Source organism: Centruroides sculpturatus, unplaced genomic scaffold, assembly GCF_000671375.1.
Source record: "Centruroides sculpturatus isolate CEXI.00-Female unplaced genomic scaffold, Cexi_2.0 scaffold260, whole genome shotgun sequence".
Taxonomy (NCBI): Eukaryota; Metazoa; Arthropoda; class Arachnida; order Scorpiones; family Buthidae; genus Centruroides; species Centruroides sculpturatus.
Window position 1 is genome coordinate 141663 of NW_019384427.1, and position 16320 is coordinate 157982.

Genomic DNA, 16320 nt, shown 5'->3' on the forward strand with positions numbered 1-16320 from the left:
ACCGGGTGAGGTTGGTGCTCTGTAAAGCGCATGCGCAAATCTGGCTTTTCGTAATCTGAAAATACAGGAGATTCCACTCCGCCACTAATATACAATAGCAATTTTTTTTTCCACATGTAGTATAGAAATTTGTAATAAGATACATAATGCGATTATAATAAAATATTGTGCGATTATTTTCATATAATTAAAATTAATATTTATATATTTTTTTTAGAGAATACGAGGGAAGCTGCGCTTCCAACGCTTCTAATGACGGCACGCCACTGATGTATATATATTTATAAGTATATACATTCGGATAATCAACTCTCTACTATGTATAAGGGGCGCATAAATCCTCTTTTTCTACGGGCGTCATATACTCTTGCGCCGGCCCCGTGTATAAGCTGTTATTTTGCCATTTGATACCAATCCACACTGTGCCGAGTTTCACTACAATAACCGGACAATATTCTTGTCAACTCCAGCGACCTTAAAACTCCGTTCTACTATTGGACTATAAACAGCCCTTAAGAGAACCTTTTGAGAAACTAATCGGAGTTTGATATGACTTAAAATAAGCGGACGGATGGTGAGAGAGAAATTGAGAAATTCTGAAATTTTCGGGTCGAAAACCCACCAGAAAGTGTTAAATAAATAAAAAAAAAGGTATGCTGTATAATAGATAGCCCATAATAAAAATATTATAAAATAAAAAGTTTTTGTATTTGTTCATTTACATGTAATCTTTCGATACATAATATTGGAATACAGTATTTTAGTATAATATTCAAATATTCGAAACAACAGTATGGCAACACTGTCTGTCAACGTGTTGCTTCGTGCATGTGACAACATACTCGGTCGAGTGTTGAATTTATCGAACTTTGTAAGACATTATGTTCTATATATTTTCATTGCTTTTAGATTAACGAAATATTTTATTATATATATCTAGCGTGATTCATTATTTAACATTTCGATACTTTTCCGTTAAGTGGACGCCAGTCATTTTTACTACTATTTTTAGCGAAATCGAAATCGAAATCGATAGTTTATTTCGTAGTTCACGTGTGTTTAATATTGTTACAATGAATATGTCTATACACATGCTTATACATCATTGTTTATACACATCTTTGTACACATGTTTATACACAACACAACACGTTTTTTTCTAAAATTGGATTGAAAATTGAATGGCGCCCAGTTAATGGAAAAGTACCGACATTAATAATGAAAAAACAAATCTCGTTACCAAATGGCAGTAACTTTGACATTTGTTACTGTTTTGAAAACCGAATCGTAGATCTTGTAATTATCATTTCGTATTTTGTTTTTTCAGTAGCTTCGATATTGAAAGTTTTGATTAAAATTGATTTTAAAATAGCATAATTAATGTATAAAGTAGAGGAATTAAGTATAGTTTGTATTTTATCTAATCAAAAATTTCAAAAACTTGTAAATGTTACAGGTTGTGTTGTTGCATGTAAATGACGTAAACAAAACTCGAAAACTAAGATAGTAAACAATCAAAACAGCATGCAAAGATGTTTTGCATTGTTTTGATTGATTACCATCCTTGCATGTTTTCCCCTTAAATGCAAATTTTTTTCATGCATAAATTGGAAAAATAACCCAGTTTTATCTCTACTGTAGATGTTACGTTGGGACCTTTTAAGGATTTTTTTCTCACACCAAGAATTTGCTTTTTCAAGTGGCATTGATTTTTCTTCTTCTGAGACAACTTTGAAGTGGTGCAGTCATCTGTTGCTAGCTTTAAATTCCATGTGTCCAATTATCCTTGCAAAATGTGTTGATTTTTGGCACAGGACTGGCCCATTTATTGGTATATTCTGTGCCTGCATCTCAGTAAACCAATGAAATGTTGCGCTGTCAACATCATCACAATTAGGTATTTTCAGATGTTTCTGAGAAGGATCCATGTTTCCATCCACTACACCAGGGTTGTCCAGCCTTCTTTCCTAATGGGCCATATTAGAAATTTAGAAATTAGAAACAAATTAGGTATATTCAGTGGGCCAGAAAGGTATTTTATATAAATACTAGCTGCAAGGACCCGCTTTACTGGGTTTTTATTTGTATGTAATATAGTTTTATATGTATATGTATAAAAGACTGTTTTTCTAAGTAATCTAGAATCTAGCTGCAAGGACCCGCTTCGCTGGGCAAAAAGTAACGATAGTGAAGATTAAGATAATTACATTATAGCTGATCTTACCTGTTTTCACAGAATGCAAGAATTAGGTCCCTCGTTTCCAGACTAATTAGAGAATTTTTACGTTTAGTCAAACGAACTATTTTCAATGTTTCTGGAACGTTTACAATCGTTCTATAATCGAACCAATATTCGAATTTTATGTTCGAATTTAATTCGAACAAAACATTCGAAATAGAAAGCCACTTTCAACCACTTTCAGCCTCATATCTCCCACACCCTTATAGCTACGAGACGCAACCACCCTATGCACGAATGGAGACTTGGGGCTACTACCACATACAAACACCATTCATGTGCGATGTGTAGTTTTTGCGGAAAAGTGAAATATAGGGGGACACACATCCATTTTTATATATATATATATATATATGATATGCTTTTAAAAAGTTCAAAATGTGAATATCGAGTTTTTCTAATAAATATACAGTAGAGTCTCGCTAGTCCAAACTAATTGGGAACGAACACTGTTCAGATTAGCAGATTTTTGGATTAGCTGAATAATTGAAATAATGTAGAAGCAAACAGTAAAACAGGTCTGGATTATATAGATCCAACACTATCAATGACTTTTGTTTCTGTTTTTGTGTTTAAGTACAGTATAGATATGCTGTTTTAAAAGCCATGTCAAACACTGATTTATTAATTTTGTACAGTATTAATATAGTATACTACAATAAAATATCAATTTTTTTGTTGTGGAATTCTAAATCTTTTTGTACCATTATTACCATTTTAATTCAACTGGAAAATACAAAAAATGTATATTTTGTGAGCTAAAAAGTTTCCTCTCCACCGACCAATTACATCATTATGACATCAAAGTGTATCCAGTAGTGTTGCAATGAATGGTATATTTGGTCTCGGGCCGAATACCGAATATTCAGCCAGGAGCATGGCCAAATAGCTGAATATTCGGCCAAACTATTCAGCTTGATTAATGCACATACGAAAATTGGCGAGCAAACCACATTATGGCAAGGACCCTGTTCTCTATTGGCTCGCTGTCACTATGCTTTGCCAATCGTGTTAATTCTTGACAGTTGTAGCGGACAGACAAGAGCTTCATGGCAGTATGAGATAAATGATGATAGCAAATGTGGATAACAATGAAATGACCTACACATGTAAATAACAGAAAAAGAAGAGAGAAGGACCATGATGTGGAAATGTGAAAATAAATATGAAATTGAGTTGATAACATAATCAAACAAGTTGAGGCAGCTTATTGGCACGAAATTTGCAGCTGTCAATGCCAAACAATTGTTGTCATAAACTTAAGAAAGCTAAGTGCTTGTAGTGAAAGTCACTTAGTGTGCACAGGCGAAAGCCTGGGGCCGTTCAGGCTACCAAGCTGTCTCAAATCTGTGAAATCATAACTGTGACTTATACCGACATCCTATCTGTTTCTTTTCTCTGTTATCACCAGGCTATAAGTCACGTAATTGTAAAATGGGAAATCTACAATGGAATAGTGACGAAAGTATCGTGAGCGCATATTATGATGTATGCATAGGCATATGTGGACTAGAGCGATAGAGGAAAGAGAAAGGGAAGGGCAAACACGAGCACTTAAAAAGAAGGGTAGGCAGTGTCAGACCCTTAGATGTGCAACGATTATTGAACGAATAAGTGTGTACATGTGCTGATCTTTGTAATTGTAAATTGTGAATACATGTGACTAATATTATTATTTTTTTTATTTTGTGAATGCTATAAGTTATAAATAAATATAAACAAACAATACTAACCCAATAACATTAAATCTAAATACCAAAATGATTAATTTACTGTGTTTTTGTTATTTCTTACTCCTGTTTTTAGGTATTCGGTATTTGGCCGAATAGTGATTTAAGTATTTGGTATTCGGCTGAATAGTGAAAAATAGGCCGAATACCGAATAGTAACCGAATATTCGTTACATCACTAGTATCCAGTGAAACAAGAATAAGTTTTACAACATACTTTACCAAAATAAGTGAAAATATACCTAAAAAATTTTAGGGTGCAGTGGCCATGGGTTGGACATCCTACACTACTCGATTTCCTTCCATTTCTTTAATTAATTAATTAATTAAAAATGTTGCCAGAGTTAACTGAACAATGCCATACTTTTTTGCAACTTCTATTTGCTTCATTCCACTATCAATATCTTTGAATGCTTTTAACTTCATTTCTAAACTTATTTGTGCTTTTGCCATTTTTTTTTCTTTTGCTATTTGTTAGTACTACTATTTTCTTCTTCTTGGCCACTAGCTGGAGCTCTTGTCTGGCAGGAAAAGGAAGTACTTTGTGATTGGTCAGTGCTTGCAGTTCCCTGTAATAGTGATGACGATTACAATGCCACCAATTAGCTAGATGTGGACAAACCATTCGGGAATGTGGGTAAGATCCATAGGTGACATGATTAGCAAGTAGGTGTTCCTAGTTCTTCATCATGCAGCTCATGCATCAATCAGCCACAAGCCATGCTAACACAACTTGATAGTCATATCATTGTATCGAGGGTTTTACTATCATTGTAGCAAGTGGTAAATTACAGTATCTGTATAGAACTTCAGCCAGGACTGCAGAAGTTCTATCGTTGTATTATGGTTTATTGTTGTAACAGGTATCATTTTAGAGAGGTTTGATTGTATTTACATGATAGAAATATTATAGAATTTTATCTGTAAAAAGATACAACTGTAAAAACAATTTTATAAAGATTTCAGGACTTTAATTTATTATTATTATTTTTACAAAATTTTTCAGTTTTAATTAAGAGTCACCGAAATATATTACTTTATTATTCAATTACAGTTCTATGTTTTGTATGTATATTTTTAGCAGTTTTATTAAAAATTAGTAAATGTTCAAAAGCTATAATGGAAAAACATCATATGCAAAATCTAAATAAATCAGTTTATGGAAATTTTTAGCTTCTCACTCTACAATAAATTATTATAAGTGTATGTTAAAATTTATTGTTATGATAGGATTAAATTTAATATTGATGTAAAGCCAGTATATTTTATATAAATCTAAGTTTAAAATTTTTTGGTCAGTAATAAAGTTCCATAGAAAGTAAATTTTATTTGTTACAATTAGAATAAATTTAACTAAATCTTAAAAACCTTAAAATAAGAAATTCAAGATAAATATTTTATATAAGTATCCCTAACTTTTTACACTACACTCATCTTTCATATTGCAAAGAAATCATTTTTGAAATATTCTGGGATTATTGTATTTACCTATATAGATGGACTCTCTTTAATCTAAAAAATGTTTGGTTAATATAGAGAGCTATATTGTTTATAGAAAATTAAAATATTTAAATATCTTTAATAATATGAAAAATAAGTTTTTTGATAGTTTTAATAGTGTCTTGATTTCATTAGTATGTTAACTGAAGCATTGTTGATGTACTATAGCTAGTAATTAAACTCTCAGATATTTCTACAGGTCATGTTCTGTTGTAGTATTTTATGTTTTACTTTTGTCTTCTTCTTTCTTGAACTTTGTGTATTATTTCAATTATAACAGTATTCTAATCTATATTTTATATAACTTTATATGTCTAAATTATATTAATCTTTTGTTTTTCTGTATAAGATCTATTCAAGAGATGATGAAAATTACATAAACAATTTACAAATTATATAAGAAAAAGAGTAATGTGGTTTGGTGGTTAATTTCTAGAGTTACAAATTTAAAATATACCACATATTAGAATGAAAAACATTTTAATATTGTTCAAAATAATAATGTTCTCCTTCACAAGCTACATTATTTTCTGTTTACTTAAAATCTCATGGAAGTATTTTTTAAACTTCATTTAAATTTACTGCCACCAATTTATTTGAGATGTACTGTACATTAACTAATGAATTGATAACAGTAAATTTAAATGATTTTTAACCTATTTATTCCACTGATTTGTCTTTCGCAGACAATTTCTTATATCTAAAATAAAATTAATGTTAAACAAAATTTGGGAATATAGAAGAAATTATCTCTTAAAACAATTAGAAGTATTTTTTAATATAATTTTGCAATTTTGTATTTTACAATAATTTTTCTGATTATCATAAAGAATGAAACATAATGAATCTTTTGCAGAACTTTGTTTCTCCAAATTTTTCATCAAAAGTTTTATTGTTTCTTTGTTAATAAGTTATTATTTCATCAGTTTAAAAGTCATTTAAATGGATTAGACACGATTAATTTATGAATAATTTTTATCATTTTTGAGTTTTCCATTGTTAATTCAAACTCCAGAAATGACGAACATTTATTTTCTACAAAACATCACGCTGTTTCAAAGCTTTACAAACCATTCAGAAACATATGAGCAACAGAGAACATCATTACAATATGTAGTTTATTAATTTCTAAATTTCGGACACATTTCTATCCTTCTTGTAAAAAAGTTTGTCTACTCCTTGTTCTATTATTACAAACAATGACAACAGTTTACATAATTAAAAAAAAAGGTTAATTATATGCAAATAGTGTATGTGAATGAACTTACAGAGGGAGCAATAAGACTAGTTAATTATCACAGAGATGTTGAATTATTCATTTTATAAAATAATTAAAACAACTTAAATTTTTTTAAAATAATAAAGTTTGCTTTATTGGAGCTTGCTCATATTTAATTTCAATTTCTGTCAGCACTGACTGGAAACAAAGTTTGGTCTTTGCATTGTATTAAAAACTGATTTCCTAAATAATAAAACTCTTTTAATTAAAGGGAAAAATAATACTAAGTAATTAGGTTAATTGAATATAATTGTTATTAAAGTTTTCTGTTAGTATTGCTTAAAATTTTTATATAAAAGATGTTTGTAATGGGTTTTCAAAAATTATGCTTTTCTTATATAACTCCAACACCATGTTAACAGCCCCAGAGGGCATCAGCCTCCTTGGCATTTGCCAGAAATGCCAGATGTCCAGTTCATCCCTGGTTTGTTATTTATTATAAACTAGCTTACCCTTCGTGCATTGCTGCGATCTCAGAAGAAAGGAAATTCAAGCAAACTCGTTATGATAAAATTAAATTTACGTTTTATCATTTTTATTGAAACTTATTATTATTATTCATTTTCATCGGGAAAACATTTCAAAGTGTCGTTTCAATTTTATTTATTTATTGGAGTGCTTTGTGGATACATGATATTTTTTGTTTTTCCGTCTGGTGCGTACACGAATAAATCAAAAGGTTTTCCGACGCATGAGTTGGCCACTTACAGTTGTCCAAGCGAGAAGCACGGATTCTTTAAACTTAGCCCACATACTCGCAGAGATTGTTAGAAGTGCGATATTCCCCATTTTTATATATATTTTTTAATCCTTCATAATTTTGATTATTTAATTGCTCCTTCCTCTCTTCCTTGGCGTGTTGTGAAATTTCTCATAGTTGGATAATAAACCGTTTTATTGTAATTTGTCTTTTTAAATTATTTTGAGTCGATATTAAAATTTGGAAAAGGGGGATCCCTAGATCGGTAAAATAGGCGAATTTCCTTCTACAACTTCGGTTGTTGTTCATGATACAGTTAAGGCTTTAACAAAGTTCGAGCGATTACGTAATTAGCAAAAAAAAAGTTGAAATAAAGTGATTAAACAAAAATTATAACAAATATCGTAAATAATAAATGCATATATAGAGATATTTTTTGGAGGGGGGAAATGGTCTTCACAATTTGAAATCGATCGAACACACTGTGCTCGAATGCTCGTGTAAACGCGCGCCATCTATCGTAGGATAAATGCCAGAAACCTTCGCGGGAGTGTATTAAAAAACTTCCCAAAGCTTCATGGCAATCGTACTACGCCACAAACCTTCACGGGAGTATATTAAACAACTTCTCAAAGTTTCACGGCAATCGGATAAACGGTGTGGTAATGCATGAAGGACACACACACACACACATACATTCATTTTTATATATATAGATGAGCACCAATAAAGCAGATTTTAGTTTTATATGTTCTCTCTCTCTCTTTGTTTTATGTCTATAATGGACTCTTGGAACTTATTTGCTAAATTCTGTATATTCAAAACAAAATTTAAATATTTTTGTCATCTGAACTTTATAACGTTAAGTGCTGATAAGAGAATATAATTTTTTTAATATTATGAAAATATGATGTTTAAGAAAATAGAAAATACATAAATTATTTTTTTTGAAAGGTAATTAAATTACAGGATAATTGAATTTGATCTTTAAAATAAATAAATAATAACATACTAAAGTTTTATTTTCATGTAATTTGTTTTTGTGAGGTTTACATTTAATAAATGAATGTTTATTAGACTGATCATTGTATAAATTTGGTCTAGTGATTCTTTAGTCAAGCATGCTTAATTTTTTGTCAAGATATTTAAATTTATTAATATAAATTAAATATTTGTTTTTGATTTATTTATATTAAAAATGTTTTTTTTTTATATAAACAGTATCATTACAGAAGAAAAAATGTCAGACTTTGTATTTCCTAATGATCAGCCTGTTGTGTTATTAGATTGTGAAAAAGCTTTTTCTGCTCTCACAAATCAAGAAAAACTTTATGCCCATTATTTATCTCGTGCATCTTGGTTTGGTGGTTTAATAGTGTTAATACAGGTAAGAGAAATTTACTTTATTTAATATTTAAGATGTTTTTATTTGTTACGTTTATAGTTGACTTGCATAATTATACACATTAATAATTCATTCAGTTTCAATAATGAATTTTAACTTTTATCAATCAATACTTTATGTTTCTAATAAAATTATAGTTTGAATACTTATAACTTTGTTATAAATATAATAAAAATATTTATTTATTATCTAAATTAAGTTTAGAGCCATGTTCTGGTTTGATTAAAGAGTATCCTAACTGGAATTCTTATTAAAGTTGAACAAACATAAACATTTATTTTGGAAGTGAAATGTGAATTTATATTATTTGATATGATGTTAATATTAGACTTACAAATTTGTCAGATCAGCAAGAAAATTTGTTAAACCATTGAGGTTATCCATAAATGATGTCCACACTTGAAGTGAGGGAGGTGGTTTGACAAGTCAGACAAATTTGGACAAGAGGAGGAGAGGGATTGAGCTTCAATCAACGTCTGCTTATTTCATTCAATTTTATACAGTTTATCCACTTTATTATATTTATTTCAAAAATTTCTTGTACGTTTAGTTTCTATTTATGGTATCTATCATTTATAGAGTGATGAAGGTTTTATGGAGGGTTGAGTTTTGTCGCATATCTGAAGAGGGGAGGAGGTTATGAAAACTTGGTCAAGCTGGGAGAGTAAATATTTCAAGAAGAATGCAGACATATTTTATAGACTGCTCTTTTCCTGTTATTTAGAATTTTAAGCATTATTAATTTAAGAATTCCTGTCATTAATTATTTCAGGCATACTTGACTAATATGGGTTAGGTTCCACAAATCAAACCATATCCTTTCTTTTTTATTTGCTAATACATATAAAAGTCTAAAAACATATTTATGCTATCATTCCTTTAATGTGCAATAGGTAAAAAAACTATGCAAAAGTTAAAATAAATGAAAGTTAAAATAAATGAAACTGAAAAACCCCCTTAAGAAAAAGGAAGTGCCAAAAATAAATATGAGTATATTTGAAAAGAACTAGACCACAAATCAACCTATGCTGGATGGTTACTGACTGAGACATCCAAGAATGACAGCTTCTGAGCAAGTTGAAGTTATGAAAACATCAAAATGTTGAACAACTTGCCAGAAGTTGTCTTAAAAAAATACATTGAGCAGATTTGAAAACTATATGCATTTTTTGTTAGTTGGTCACTACATAAATTGAATACTTGCTTCTGTTGTGGTATCAACAAGTTTCGTTATTTTTGCTCTTGATTTTCTTTTACTTAAGTAAAACAAAGTTTATTTTATTATTTTGGCATAGGTTCCATTATATTTTAGAAGAATATTCATAAAAGTTAAAAAATTTCTCTCAAACTATGAAGAAAGTATTTCTTAGTAGAACAATCTGTAAAAATATAGCATAAAGACTATTTTGTATCTTCTGTATTTTACATGTAAAAAACAATTTAAAATGATATATTTGAAGAAGCAATAATTATATTTCAAGGAAACATTGAAAGTAGATGGGAAATAATGTTTTATTTTATATATTTACATGTTATTATGTTTTACTCTAAAGTGATAAACTAAATTATTGGTTTCCATTGATTGTGGTGTTGTTACTACAGTAAAGGGACATTAATTAAAGGGTAAGAACACCATAGCCAATTTTAGCCAGTTTATATCTTTACTTATAGATAGATCATGTGTTTTTAATAATTAAACTACTTTATTAATATACTATTTTCAAAACAAGTAACTGAAGGTGAAGTTAATGTGTTGTATTTTCAGTGGTAGATTTGTCTGTAGGCAGTGATATCACAGAGTTGTTTTCTAAAATGAACTTTTATGGTCATTTGAAAGAAATTTGTGGGCATGCTTGAATTTTTCTATAAAATATGATGGATTGGGTTCATAGGAAAATATATAAATAAAAAGAAAGTTAAATTTCTCAGAAAAGTATACAGAAAAGGTTAAATTTAGGAACACTACAAATTCAAACACAAATGTGTCTATAAAGATCACACATTAATAGAACTCTGCCACAAACAAACAAAATTTTCTTTTTATTTATAAGATATTACATATATAATGGATGTATTTTACATTGATATAACTTAAAGATTTTACAATGATAAAGCTTAANGAAAATTAAATTTAACAAGAACATTTTTTTTAGTATTGAAAACTTTAAAGAATACTAGAATAGATTAAAAACATTAAATAATGTTGTCTTATTATAAAATTCTATATACAGTAGAATTCAGTTAAGAAGTTTTTAGGGATCAATTTTAAAACTTCTTAAACAGAAATAAAAATAATATAGCTTCTTTCAGCAATCCATATTTATTTAACAATATTCTGATACATTACAGTGAATTTGGCTTACATAGTATCTACTTATTTAGATATTTATCTAATGTACATTGCTTTATTAGTTTTGTTATGTAAAAAAAAAAAATATGTTTTATGATTTTCACAAACAAAATCACAGATCTCGCAGATCTACAAATACCATACTAAAATTCATTGAAGACTTACAATGTCACTTATGTATTGATAGTGCTTGTCTGAACTTGTTTTTGCAGCAAGCATTGTTGTCAGATAACCATGTAAGAAAATTATAAAATTTGTGTTCAGAGTAGTCCAAAATTGCACATGCAATTTTGTGCAAAAATTTTGTGCATTTTCTGTTGTAACGATTTTTTCATTTCTATCTGCAATTAATTGTATAAAATATTTGATAGGACATGGTTGTGAATATTTTTAAGTGAATCCATTTTCCAGTCATGGACAAGGATTTCTGTTTACTTAATCAGAAATTTTCTTAAATTGGACAGGGAAAAAATTTGGACTTGAAAATTAAACTTCTTACTCAGGAAAATTTCTAATGTGGAAACTTCTTAACTAAGTTTTACAGTGATTATTTGAATTAAAATGTAACTAGATCTTAGCTTACTTAATATTTTCAAAAGTTAATTTTATAAACTAATGTATTTATATTAAATATGTAATTATAAAATTTGACAGACTAAGTTTGAAAATCTTCTTAAGAAAAGTGTTGCATACAAAAATGAATCTCAGCTTCTTGAAATGGTCTGGAAACATTGTTCTGAACTTATATACTCTCTTGATAATCATGAAAAACAACTTGGATTCAAAGGAAAGGTGAGATTTTTAAAAATTTTATATTATATTTCTCTGGAATATTGACAAATATGGGAAATTATAAAGGATTTGGTGATTCAAAGTTTATTCCTGATTTTTCAAAGGTAAATAAAAATTTCATGTATTAATAAAAACATTAAAATTGTGACTTTTATGTATAATACATATATTTAATATATGTATTATACATATATTTCACACTCTTCAGAAGATATAATTAATTTTCAAAATTGTTACATAAGTTTTGATATGGAGAAATTATCAGCTACTATTTTTTTTTATTGCATTGATGATTCATCTTTATGATAACTTACTGCATAATCAGTTCACTAAAAATTTCAGAGCTGATTTAGACTGATTATCTCTAAATAGAGTAAATGATACAGTATTGGTTACTTAAGGAAATTTTTATTTTAAAAACTCTGACATATCAGAAAGATTAAATTAGGAAATAATATACTTACTGATGATCTTTTTATACCCTTTCTAGTGCCAACATCTAGATATTAAAAATGTCAGTTGTTTAATTCAAAATATGTTTTATATGAAAATGAAAAATTTACAGTTCTTGACAACACACAATGACATTAAAACCTGTCGGATTTTTTGCAATCTACTAACTGCAGAAACTTGTATTAATACTACTATGTAATATTTGCAGAATAGCTTTTACAGAATTCTTATTAAAGAGATTTAAATTTGAAATACAATTACTATCTATTTCTGTGTGATAAGATTATGTAGCATCTTTATTGTGAATGTAACTAGTTGGTCAGAACTGTTGATATTCAAAGCAATTTTAAAATGGAAATTGTTTATTTTCTTATATATCTGGCTGAAGGCTCAACTTTTAAAGCAATTACCTGACCTTAAGCGAAATAAAATAATAATAATAATGTAAAATTTCTTTGTTTCGCAAGCTTGATTTTATGTTTATCATTTCTAGCAATAATTACAATTTTTTTTTTTTTATTAGAAAATTCAAAATCTTCTTTACTCAAAAATTCATTTGTCAGATTATTTTATAAAAAGTATTATAATATACAAATATGTTTATATTTCTGTCAGAAATCAGAAATTTCTTGTCACATCATTATAGCAGATGAACACTAGAATTGCAACAGCAATTTTACACATGCTATTATTCTTTTATGATAATTATATATTTTAAACAAAATAAATAAATAAGTTTAAAGTAGAAAAATGATTTTGATTTCAGTAATTGTGCATTCTGAAACATTTTCCAAATTATATAAAATTTTAAAATAGTTTTAATACTATTTCTAGCTTTGGAGTTGTGTTGCTGAATTTTGATATTTTCTCTACAGAAACATTTGAAAAATATTTTAAATAGTTTTTTTCCAACTCAGCAGTTAAAAAAATCAATTTTAGCAAATAAAATAGCTATTACTGTAGTAGATATTGAAATTATATATATGATAATCATTGAATTTTTTTTTACAAAATGGCATACATGATATACATGAGTAATAATTATTTTAAAATAAGTTTATTTTTATATCTGTGTGTAAACATATTTTACTTATAAAATTTAATAATGATTGATAAAATTAAAATTATTTCATGATATCAGTTTTCTTATATATTATTGCTTTGGAATATAGTCATTTTAACAAGGAACTGATATAATACATTTCCAAATAAAAATTGATATATATTTGAATCATTTCTCTGAAATCCAATGACTTTCAATTTACATTTAAGTGAGAGTTGCCAGTTTACATCCTGTTTTAGACAGATATTTTCAGATAAATGAAAATTTAATTCAAATAATTTTTATGTTGATTGCAATGTATTTAATTTTTAAAATTTGTCTTAATTATGACAGTTAATTAATATAAATAATCTAATTTTAAATTGGAAATTATCTATCAAATAATTTGTTCTTTGGTATATATTCAAATTGTAATATTTTAAAATATAAAAAATAAATATATTGAAGATAAAAGTTGTCTTCATTTTAATCAATTGTAATATTTTACTAATAATGTCATTTATTTTTAAAGATTCCATATTCAAATGTTGAATTTTTTTATTTTATTAATTAATTTTCAAAATTTCTACAACTGATATCATGTTTATTAATATTTGCCATATATTTCATATTTAGTTTTTCTTGATGTAAACAAAAAACAAAAACATAAATTTATGTAATACTGTATATGAACAAATTGGATATATAATCAGTTTACTTAACAATGAACTAATAAAGATAAAAGTAAATTTCTACAGAGCGTCCAAATTTAAAGATAATTACATAATCTTGAAGTGCAAAATTATTATTATTTAGAAATGTAGTGTGGGATAGATCAGTGATATTCAAACTGTGATCTATGAAAACTTCTTGAAAATTGCAGAGAATTTTCAGGAAATGCAAGCATATATGATTTGTGATGATTAATTTGACAATATAAAGATTTTTTGAGATTATAACAAATTAACTTACAACAAGATTATATTTAGAAGTTAAAAAATTAAAGATTGTAATCTTAAAAACTTTTTTTAAACATAATTATTGTTGTTAATTTGATGATCAATGAAAATTAAATTTAACAAGAACATTTTTTTTAGTATTGAAAACTTTAAAGAATACTAGAATAGATTAAAAACATTAAATAATGTTGTCTTATTATAAAATTCTATATACAGTAGAATTCAGTTAAGAAGTTTTTAGGGATCAATTTTAAAACTTCTTAAACAGAAATAAAAATAATATAGCTTCTTTCAGCAATCCATATTTATTTAACAATATTCTGATACATTACAGTGAATTTGGCTTACATAGTATCTACTTATTTAGATATTTATCTAATGTACATTGCTTTATTAGTTTTGTTATGTAAAAAAAAAAATATGTTTTATGATTTTCACAAACAAAATCACAGATCTCGCAGATCTACAAATACCATACTAAAATTCATTGAAGACTTACAATGTCACTTATGTATTGATAGTGCTTGTCTGAACTTGTTTTTGCAGCAAGCATTGTTGTCAGATAACCATGTAAGAAAATTATAAAATTTGTGTTCAGAGTAGTCCAAAATTGCACATGCAATTTTGTGCAAAAATTTTGTGCATTTTCTGTTGTAACGATTTTTTCATTTCTATCTGCAATTAATTGTATAAAATATTTGATAGGACATGGTTGTGAATATTTTTAAGTGAATCCATTTTCCAGTCATGGACAAGGATTTCTGTTTACTTAATCAGAAATTTTCTTAAATTGGACAGGGAAAAAATTTGGACTTGAAAATTAAACTTCTTACTCAGGAAAATTTCTAATGTGGAAACTTCTTAACTAAGTTTTACAGTGATTATTTGAATTAAAATGTAACTAGATCTTAGCTTACTTAATATTTTCAAAAGTTAATTTTATAAACTAATGTATTTATATTAAATATGTAATTATAAAATTTGACAGACTAAGTTTGAAAATCTTCTTAAGAAAAGTGTTGCATACAAAAATGAATCTCAGCTTCTTGAAATGGTCTGGAAACATTGTTCTGAACTTATATACTCTCTTGATAATCATGAAAAACAACTTGGATTCAAAGGAAAGGTGAGATTTTTAAAAATTTTAAAACATTAATTTATTTATGTAGAAAAGAATTTTACGCATGAAATTAAAACTTTTGAAGATTTTGAATCATAACATTGTAAATAATAAAATAAACACATTATTTTAAATACACTCATTCCTTTATATCTGCAGGGATTGGTTTCAGAACCCCCATAGGAATCCAATTTTGTGGATGTTCAAGTTCCTTATAAAATGGCCTAACATTTGCATATTACCTATATACTTTCTCTCATATACTTTAAATTATTTCTAAATTACTTATAATACCTAATACAATTGTGTACAGGCACAATGAAGTGACGTTTTTCTCAACACTGGGCTAGTTGAATCTTTTATTTAGTTAGAACGTTTTTTCCATACATCAACGTTTCGGGCATCAGCCTCTCTTCAGCTAACTAAATATATATAAAAATATTTTACAGGACACAAATAAAAACCAAAAAACTCACATAAATTCTTTGTAAACCATACCTCACTTCAGCATGGACATTGCACACACAGCAGAAATCAGACTACACTTAGGTTTTTAACATTTTCAATATCAATTTTTTATCACAATTTTAACTTTACAGGTTAAAAACAAAACCTTTTCTACATTTTATTACATAAACAAGATAAACTCTGCAGATTTTAAAAAACTAAAACTTACAAATTTCAAAAGTCTTTTTTTGCCACCTCGTCGACTGATCCGACAATTTGCATATAGCACTATGTGCCGTAAGTT

General features: G+C 27.5%; 1 protein-coding gene and 1 long non-coding RNA gene across 2 annotated transcripts in view; both read left to right on the forward strand.

The window, feature by feature from the left end:
• The first annotated feature begins 798 nt into the window (after positions 1–798).
• Positions 799–8740, forward strand: LOC111619620. Its single transcript, XR_002755799.1, has 2 exons — positions 799–871; positions 8670–8740. It is a non-coding gene; the product is annotated as an uncharacterized LOC111619620 (long non-coding RNA).
• A 3114-nt stretch (positions 8741–11854) lies between these two features.
• The window catches only part of LOC111619619 (dipeptidyl peptidase 3-like), a 41755-nt gene continuing 37289 nt past the window's right edge, over positions 11855–16320 (forward strand). The window contains exon 1 of the mRNA XM_023361382.1: positions 11855–11995. Within this exon, the coding sequence (XP_023217150.1) occupies positions 11921–11995 (75 nt within the window). The 5' untranslated portion in view covers positions 11855–11920. The remainder of the gene's footprint in view (positions 11996–16320) is intronic.